General features: G+C 42.2%; 1 protein-coding gene across 1 annotated transcript; it reads left to right on the top strand.

Moving 5' to 3' along the window:
• Positions 1–493: 493 nt before the first annotated feature.
• LOC124147823 (cytochrome P450 2C23-like) lies at positions 494–5,720 on the top strand. The gene is made up of 5 exons (XM_048382472.1): positions 494–568; positions 882–1,300; positions 2,929–3,453; positions 4,245–4,685; positions 5,398–5,720. The coding sequence occupies exons 2-5, from the start codon at positions 919–921 to the stop codon at positions 5,577–5,579; spliced, it is 1,530 nt and encodes a 509-aa protein (XP_048238429.1). The 5' UTR covers positions 494–568; positions 882–918; the 3' UTR covers positions 5,580–5,720.
• Positions 5,721–10,176: the final 4,456 nt, after the last annotated feature.

Below are 10,176 nucleotides of genomic sequence, written 5' to 3'. Positions count from 1 at the left end.
GTTAAATAATAACTCACCGATTCACCTCAGGTGAGGAGTCGATGTCAGACCTCCAATGTTGAACTTGCATGTGCACTTGCCCCTCACGAGGTCAGAGCTTCATTATATAAGAGTCCGGGTGTTCTCGAGTGGTAGACTGGACTATGGTGTGTTTTAATGAGGTGCTTTGTTGTGAGCATCGCCAAGCTCTGGAATGCCACATGCGCCTCATATAAGAGTTGAATAGTCAGTGTACCCTTATCTGCTGGGCTTTCGTGTTTATCACTGAGTATTCAGTTTGCAGTGTCATTTGCCATTTGCCAGTGTACATTTCTCTTCACAAATATGCCACCAATGTATTGAAGACATGCCTTGACGTCACTGCCATATCGTATGTTCGGCTATCTCAACCGCCTCAGTGATGTAGTGAATACAGTGTGAGCCAGGGTGCAAAAGGTAGGTGCACGGTGTCGTTAAGTTGGTGTAGTGATCGTAGGTTTCCGGAGGTCTTCGGAAAGGTTCGAGTTGGTCGTCCCTTGGATGACCGCGGGAGACCCCGAAGAATTCAAGTGTGTTGTCAGCCATCGTTGTAAGTAAACCAGGTCGAGTTCCTAGCTCAATGTAGTATTGACTCATATACTGACTTGACAAACTGACAGCCCTTGTAAGTGAGTATACAACAAGGTTTGTGAAATCGAGATATCGTTTTCACAACATTGGTATTTCCGCTTCACTGCACACCTACAATGATGTAAGCTATGATGCAAGTACGAGCGTTCTATTGTATTTTTTTTGGGTTTGGTTTGTTGTTTAACGCCGCACTCAGCAATATTCCAGCTATATGACGGCGGTCGTTCTATTGTAGTGTGTGTATAGCGCAAGTAATTTAGATATCCTTTCAGACACGACCGTGACGGCCACATCGTGGAGACTTCAAGCATGGCAGTCTTCAGTTGTATTTGCGCTGTCGCAATCTTGACATTGACAACCGGACTGTTGACGTTCAATGCATCTGTGACACTGGTGTTTGTCACTATATCACTAATTCTATGGCTGTCAACGCGGCGTGCCCCAGGACTTCCCCCCGGCCCCCCTCTTCTACCACTGGTGGGCAACGTATTCTCCATGGATGCAGACATCAGGGTAACATTCAGCAAACTGCGACGTCAATACGGCGACATCTTCAGTGTGTACATCTTTAACCAACCCGTTATCGTCCTCAACGGCTACAGCGTCATCAAAGAGGCCCTAGTCAAGAACGCCGATGTCTTCTCGCACAGACCGCCGTCATTTTTAACTGATCATTTTTCAAAAGGAAAAGGTAAATATATCTGTATAGACACATACTTACATGCATATCGTATATGTGTACGTCTCTTACAACCGACTGGATCAAAACTAATATTAATCGACACAATTAGTGGGTGAATAACAGCGATTCCTTTAACGCCGCTTTAACAATCAATCAATACATCAATCCATCAATCAAAGTGGTTTTATTTATAAAAGCGGCGTAAAACCATACTCACTCTGTTTGGGATAGACTATCAATGATAATAGGGGTGTTTGGGTAGAGACAACTTGAGATTAAGATTGATAGCGTTTTTATTCAAATTCTTAGTAATGGGATAAGATCAATTCAAGCAATGTTTACAAAATGTAAGTGAAATAACATAGTTTGACAATTACGGTACATTTGTACATAAAAAAGATAAAAGTCAGCGGAGCATGATACATTAAAACGCATGTACAAACGCCACCCAAACGTTAAAATCAAGAATAATTCATAATCACGGCACCTGGAATCTGGGAGGAAAGTGCTGCATGTCGTTGATACCTAACGCCATTCTGAAACCCACAGACAAGGTGATTCAAAGATCCTGGTACATTGGTGTATTCTTCCTGCAGTGTTTTACTGTACGATAAACAACTCCCACTCGTTCTTATTTCTGATATTGATATGAGATATCCACATAATGTAGGCATACAGTCTCTTTAAGGATGTTAGTAAAAGGTACATGCTTTAAAAATATTTACCTGTATTTAAATAGTGATGACCCCATGGATACAATCCGACCTCGGCAATGTCCATTTTAAGAACAGGGGGCTAAGTTTGGTAGTTCCCGGATATTTTCAATGTTCACGGCTATTATATATAATTGTCTCCCAATTCCGATTGCGGGATCGGGTGGTCAGACTCGCTGACTTCGTTGAAGCATGTCATCAATCCCAATTGCGTGGATCGATGCTCATGATATCATTCACTGGATTGTCTGGTCCAGACTCGATTATTTACAGACCGCCGTCATATAGCTGGAATATTGCTGAGTGCGGCGGAAAAGAACAAACCAAACCAAACCAAAACCAAACCCATTTCCGATTGCCATATCTCGCCCACTTTCGGATGCGGCGTTTTTCTGTGTTGCCAAGCTACATTTATTGGGGCACAGCTCACAAGACACTTCTCCCTCAAAGATGACGACGACGTTCAGTCTACGACGTCATCGAGTTGCGATGCTAGAATCTCAAGAATTGACGTCATGATAGAACAACGTTTTATCGTAAAATAAACCACGCTTCGTTCTTCATTGTACTTTGCGATTTATCGCGTAACTATCTTATATAAAGCTATAAATGACTTGCGTTACCCCCACGCCTTGAATCGATGCTTAACCCGTGTTTTCCTACATTTCCTACAAGTTTCTACATTTGCTCTAATGTGAGACGTTAGTGTGCGACGAGATACATTTCTAAGTAGTGCGGGTATTCAAAGAGTATTTCTCTGTAACGCAGTGTACATGTATTATGTCAGTTTGTAAAATTTCCTTCATGTTGTTATCAATTTTTGTGCGTGCATGCGTGCGTGCGTGATTCAAGTGTGTGATACATGTATATGATACACTTTTATGACACATTTATATGATACATTTTTCTTCTGTTTTGCTGTAGGTCTTGTGTTTTCAACGGGCGCCACCTGGCGGGAACATAGAAAGTTTAGTATTACCACTCTCAGAGAATTCGGAATGAGCAAAACCATTCTCGAGGATGCAATACAGGAAGAGTTATCGTTCTTTCTTCAGGCCATCCACGAATGTGTCCACACGGACTTCAATTGTAACCGCGTTCTCAACAACGCTGTAGCGAACATCATCAGTTCTGTGGTTTCCGGAAAACGGTTTGAATACACCGATCCTTTGTTTGTCAAGTTTATGAAATGCCTGGACGAGAACATCAGAAACATTGGCACAGCCAATGTCCTCAACGTTTTGCCCATTGTTCGCTATTTACCGGGGGACTTATTCAAATTTAAGCAAACTCTTCGAAATATATCTATGATTGATAAAGAAATAATTCGTCCGTTTATTGAAGACAACAGGAACAACTACGATGACAGTAACGTCACCAACTTCACCTCTGCTTATATCAAGGCCATACAACGGCGCCGTCAGGAAGGTCAAAACACGAATATGAGTGGTAAGGTTTCATAAATCATTGAACATACTAGAAAATGCAGAGAACATCAATGCAACAGTAACAAAATGTTGTTAATTTGAGTATCGCCAGTTTGAATTGAGGGGGAACTAACCATCCGTAATCCAGAGTTTCCGAAGAGTTATGGACCCGTGGAGATCCGTGTAGAATAGGTCTTCAGGATCCAATGCTAGCTGTAAAAGGCGACTATGCTTGTCGTAAGTGGCGAATAACGGGATCGGGTGGTCAGACTTGCTGACTTGGTTGATGCATGTCATCGTATCATTGTGTAGTTCAGACTCGATTATTTACAGACCGCTGTCATATAGCTGGAATATTGCTGAGTGCGGCGTTTAACAAATAAATATATAAACAAACAAACAGAAGATTTATGTTTTTTCTCAAACAAACAGTGGTCTTAATGGCGTCTTTTGTCTGAGAAACTGCGCCAGTTTATACAGTAAGAGGACACGTCACCCGAAACCATCGACGGTGTTCATGACTTCACAGCCCGTGAATGTAACCAATATGATCTCGGCAATTTATATTTGCCTTTCTCTATCCAAGTAATCTGAATACATCCTTGCTTGTCAAGTGGCCAGCAGGTGAATGTCTATTTACTTAGGTTGAACATTTTAATAACCGACCACTCAAAATAGTCAAGATAATTAAAATACCCTCAACACATTTAAAGCGACTTTAAGAAGAGAATGCAGAGGTTAAAGAAACACTGACTGGCGACTGGTCTTACATGTATTTGTAGAATTCCTATTTTCTTTGATTATATGTTGTAGATGGGAATCTAGAGACATGCCTTAGAGACCTGTTCATTGCCGGCTCTGAAACCACAGCTACTGTCCTCCGATGGGGTCTGGTGTATTTCCTCAATTATCCGGATGTACAAGAAAAGTGTTTCCAGGAGATCCTAGAAAACGTCGGGCAAAGCAGACGACCCTCCATGAAGGACAAGACCAGCTTACCGTACGTCGAGGCAACGGTTACCGAGATACTGAGGTGTGCCGACATCATACCAAGCAGTCTGCCTCACTCTGTACCCCATGACGTAGAGTTCCGGGGATACACCTTCCCTGAAGGAATCACCGTATTACCTATGTTGAGCTCTGCCCTACATGACCCGGATCTCTGGGGCGATCCTAGGAACTTCCGGCCAGACAGATTTCTGGACACTGAAGGGAAGTTTCAGAAGATGAATGAGCATATTCCGTTCTCCCTCGGTAAGCATTTACACACGCAACCCAACTCAGGTTTCAGATCTAGCATGAAATTAGGCTGAAAGATCACATGAAATAATACTGTTTTTAATAGGGGACTGAATTCACGATCCCTTCTCTGTCGGTAAACGTATTCGAGTATACGATGTGTCTCTGTCGGTATAAGGACGTGTCTATACCATTCCTGTCTCTGTCAGCATAATGATCTGTATATACGATCTCTGTCTCTGTCGGTATTATGATCTGTATTTATTATATGATCCCTGTCTCTGTCGGCATAAGGATCTGTGTATCCGATCCCTGTCTCTGTCGGCGTAATGATCTGTATTTATTATATGATCCCTGTCTCTGTCGGCGTAATGATCTGTATTTATTATATGATCCCTGTCTCTGTCGGCGTAAGGATCTGTGTATCAGATCCCTGTCTCTGTCGGCGTAATGATCTGTATATATTATATGATCCCTGTCTCTGTCGGCATAAGCATCTGTATTTATTATATGATCCCTGTCTCTGTCGGCGTAAGGATCTGTTTATACGATCCCTGTCTCTGTCAGTATTAGGATCTGTTTATACAGCTCTTCATCTGTCGGTATAAGTATCGGCACATACGATACCTGTTTTTGTCAGTATAATGGCCTGTTTATAGTCTTTCTGTATATAATATTTCCTAATTATCCAGACCCCAGCTTAATGTTCTCTCTGTGTTATTTTCAGGTCACCGAGCATGCCTTGGCGAGGCCTTGGCACGGATGGAACTCTTCCTCTTTACCACCAGCATGATACAGGAGTTCGAATTCCGGCCTGTAGACGGGGTGAGCCCATCTCTACAGGGACTGCCCGGCATCGTCTACCGCCCGCAGCAGTTCAACATGAAGGCAATACCAAGGGCAAAATAACTACTCATTGGTCTTGTAATCTCCATGCCGACCGCCTCCGTGGTCTAGTGGTAGAGCGTCTGCCCGGAGAGCGGAAGGTCCGGGTTCGATCCCCGGCCGCGTCATACCAAAGACGTTAAAAGATGGTACTTGTTGTTACCCTGTCTGGCGCTCGGCATTAAGGGGCTAAAACAAGGACTGGTCGGCTCGGAGTCAGTATACTGTGTCAGAGTGGGGTATTCATTTTAAACTTCGGCATGGTATCTCAGTGGGCTAGCACTATAAATCGGCATCAGACGGTCTAGTGCAAGAGCCACACACACACACACGTGCATGCACGTCGCGATATAAGTGCAATACTCTTGGACGCGACGTTAAACCCCATTTCACCTCACCTCGCCTGTAATCTCCATATAACCATAAAAAGTTCCATGAGTAACGTTCCACGACTTGCTTATACATCAAATACTTGCAACTGCGGTCGGGTAGCCTAGTGGTTAAAGCGTTCGCTCGTCACGCCGAAGACCCGGGTTCGATTCCCGACATGGATACAATATGTGAAGCCCATTTCTGGTGTCCCCCGTCGTGATATTGCTGGAATATTGCTAAAGACGGCGTAAAACCATACTCACTCACTCACTCACTCACTGAACCAGACCTGTCTTTACAGGGCGTGATATAGAGCATTACTGACTGCAGCGTTAAACAAACAACGAAACAAACAAAGAATCAACACCACTTCATGTGACATATGTTTGACACATCTGAATCAAAACATATCGAGGCTAATATTTTGCCAGCTGATAACTGTCAATTAAATTCATTCCTTTAGTTCTGTATCTTTAATCAAGTTATACACCAGTCCCTTATATGCTATATGTAACTCAGAATAAACTATTTATTCAATGTTGTACTTTTCTGTTCAAGCTAAATTGACGTTAGGTTAAACAAATGGTCTTCCAACAAATCATTGTCACTAAAATTAATATAGTCTAATATACGTGTCTAAAGGAGACAGGGGCGGTCGGGTAGCCTAGTGGTTAAAGCGTTCGAATCCCGACATGGGTACAATGTGTGAAGCCCATTTCTGGTGTCCCCCGCCGTGATATTGCTGGAATTGCTAAAAGCGGCGTAAAACCAAACTCACTCACTCACTAAAGGAGACGCTATCTCGTTCTTCTTACCAAATTATTTTATGCCTATATATAGCATGAAAAAATGCAAGACGTGAACCCACGTGTATACGGAAAGAAATCATTTGTTGTCAAAAAATATTTATGTATTAACGTTTTTTCTGTAAATCCTTGAAAATGAACTGAACTTGGATGAAAATTATTCACATGAATTCACATTATTCACGAAAAGGTAGGAGCTGCATTAGTAAGGCCAAATTTTCCCTTCAAGGAGGTCAATGGTCCATTGTCAAAGACTCTCAGACACACTCTGTGACCTGAGAATGAATGAGTGAGTTTGCGGAAATCAAACTATTGATGTATAATACTTTGCCTGTCCCAATATTTATCACGTAAGGGTTAGTTGCAAGTTAAGGCATGATGGTATGGTTTGTTTGTTGTTTAACGTCGCAATCAGGAGGTCCAGCTATGTGACGGCGCTCTGTAAATAATCGAGTCTGGACCAGACACTCCAGTGATTGACGTTTTGAGCATCGATCCACGCAATTGGGATACGACGACATGCATCAACCAAGACTGCGAGCCTGACCACCCGATCCCGTTATTCGCCTCTTATGACAAGCATAGTCACCTTTTACGTCAAGAATGGGTTGCTGAAGACCTGAAGTACAATTTGGCCGCTTGTACTTGTCCGGACTTTTGCCGATTTTATTGTACTTGCCCACTGAGATACCATGCCGCTGTTTATTCCGAGCGCAAGAAATACTACCTTTTAGAGTTTCCCTATATGTCTCAGTTGTCAATAGTGAATTTGGCATGGTAGATAATATTGGCATTGGGCACAATAGAAACTATGGATAAACACTCTTCTTTTTTTCAGTTAGCCAGTTAGAATGAAAACACTACCTATCTCAGATACAGCACACTGCTGTTATACGGATCTTCTGCGATCAGTTCAGTTTAAAATAGTTTTGGTGAAAAACAAATCACTTGACATCCATACAACTTCCTAACGAAACAACTTATCAGAGAACCTACTTTAAGCACATTATTTACTTCTCTTTGTGTTTCAGTAATACATTCTGAGGAAACTGGCACACATGTTACTGATGACACACACAAACTTATACACGATCAGATATAGTCTGATAACACAAGTTAGAGGTTTTGGAAATACAAACAATGAAACAACCTCCAACAAAAAATGTCATGACTGTCAGCAGCTTAACAATAGACGTCCGCGGTCCCATTACATTACTTCACGTGTGTTTTTTTTTCAGGTGAACAGTTTACTTGCCTTTGCGTGTGTTTGTGCTGGTATCCACCGTCTGAGAAGGATACGCTCACCTTTTCGCAAACCCCTGGTATCATGACTATTTGATAGTGATTGATAAACACATGCTAATGCATAGTCAAATTAAAAACACGTACGAAATTGACATCCGGTTCGCAAACAACATGGCAACTCCCGTGCCGAATTCGTTCGATTGCAGGATTTGCAGAGCAAGTATAACATTAACTAGGCGTAGAAAGATAAATCCTTTCATGTTTTAAATCAAGATGCTCAAGCGATTTGATGCACTTTGCAAGGTAAACCCCGTTTTATTGCAATATGTATATTTATTATCGATGAAATCGTCTTGAGTGGGTACATGCACATGAATCACATGAGCTGGATTCTGAACGGCCAGTAGTGTGGTAAATTGAAGGGACGTAACTCGTAACAGCCACTGGTGAAGCGACGATCAGAAATGTTAGTTATTTAGTGGGACCTTTTAAAGTCAGTTAACTCCCTTGCCTCAGGAAAATGGTTTCACGGGACATGGCCTATGAAACAGTTTCCTACCAACTGATTGACAATTATTTCATGCCAGACGTGTTATTTGACTAGTACATGTGAGCCCCAGTGAAGATCTTGGTTAGAATTGGTCTTCAGTAACCCATGCTTGTCGTAAGAGTAGACTAAAGGGATCGGGTGGTCAGGCTCGCTGACTTGGTTGATGCATGTCATTGTGTCTAAATTCCGTTGATCGATGCTCACGATGGCAATTACTGGATTGTCTGGTCCAGACTCGAATATTTACAAACCGCCGTCATATAGCTAGAAGATTGCTGAGTGCGGCGTTAAACAACATTGTTGTCAGGTGTTTGTCATAAATAGAATAGATAAGTATCGGTACTTCGCAGTTAAGAGCAGATGGCACCCTTTTAGATATACACTAGACTGTGCTGGTATGTGTTTGAGGAGGAGAAATAATGACACAGAGGTCTTAGTCACCAAAGCATGATAGAAGCCATCCTCCACAGGTCCTCCCCAAAAAGCATCACTCACACTAACAATGACACCCAAAATGTATCAGTGAGTGAGTGAGTTGGGTTTAACGCCGCTTTTAACAGTATTACAGTTATATCGCGGCGTATCAGTTTAATGTGGGAGGAAGCCCAAAGTGATGCAGGTCTTAGACGTTTACCACTTCGCTGAAACCCACGAGTACGGGCATGGTGTTGACAAACCTAGAAACATAATCGGGGCGAACCGGGATTCGAACCCACAATCAAAGGTTTCTGGCGTGCCTAAGGGACGCAACTCTGCACAGCGAATCGTGGCGCCTTAGACGACTGCGCAGCCCGTGCCCCCCCAAAATGTATCAGCATGTATCCGAATTTCTTTCAGTTTTGTGGACAAACATTGTCTCAAACTCTGCAAACACCAATGGACATGCCCTGCTCCACAACCCGAACAATGATTGAAGTGTGCGCAACATTAGACTACAGTATTCCACCGTGGATTCTCAGGCCTCACTCTAATGGAGGCAGGAATCATCAAAATTGCAGATTTCTTCTGGCTTAAATATGTAACGAAATATTTCTAAGACATCACTAATTGATCGATGACTTAAAGAAATATTCTTTTGTCTGAAACATTTATGGTGGTAACAAATACTCCTTTTTGATGTGATGGTTTCAATAAACACCGACCGCTTACACCTTTTTTTTAACAAGAGTCCAACATTGGACATCCGTGAGAAAGACTGAACACTGCTTCTGAGAGTCAATCTGTCCATACAACGAGGAAACGAGCACCACCCTCATTTTCAGTTTAAGTCCAACTTGTCATGAAAACATAATTTTTTTTTTTAAAATCCAAAATCATCAAAAGGCATCAGTGCACCACGAGACTGATCCGAAAAGCAAGGGTGTTGCTCCAGATAACAGACGGACATCGGACATGCTGATCGCTATAAATCGCTATAAAATCTACTTAAGAAGAAATTGGTTGAATTAACATACAACAAATAAATATTGCACAAGGAGACCCATTCGGACAGCGGTTATTGTTAATACATTCAAAAGCATCCTCTGATAATATATATGTTTACTGACGACGCGTTCTAGTTCTTCTTATGAAATGTACTTAAGCCTATATACACAAGCATATAAGAAGACGTGTACGCACATTTATGTGAAAAGAAATCACTCATTTG

Source organism: Haliotis rufescens, unplaced genomic scaffold (assembly GCF_023055435.1).
Source record: "Haliotis rufescens isolate VD_foot unplaced genomic scaffold, xgHalRufe1.0.p SCAF_1, whole genome shotgun sequence".
NCBI lineage: Eukaryota > Metazoa > Mollusca > Gastropoda > Lepetellida > Haliotidae > Haliotis > Haliotis rufescens.
The sequence above is the reverse complement of the archived record's forward strand: the minus strand, read 5'-3'. Positions and strand labels throughout refer to the sequence as shown.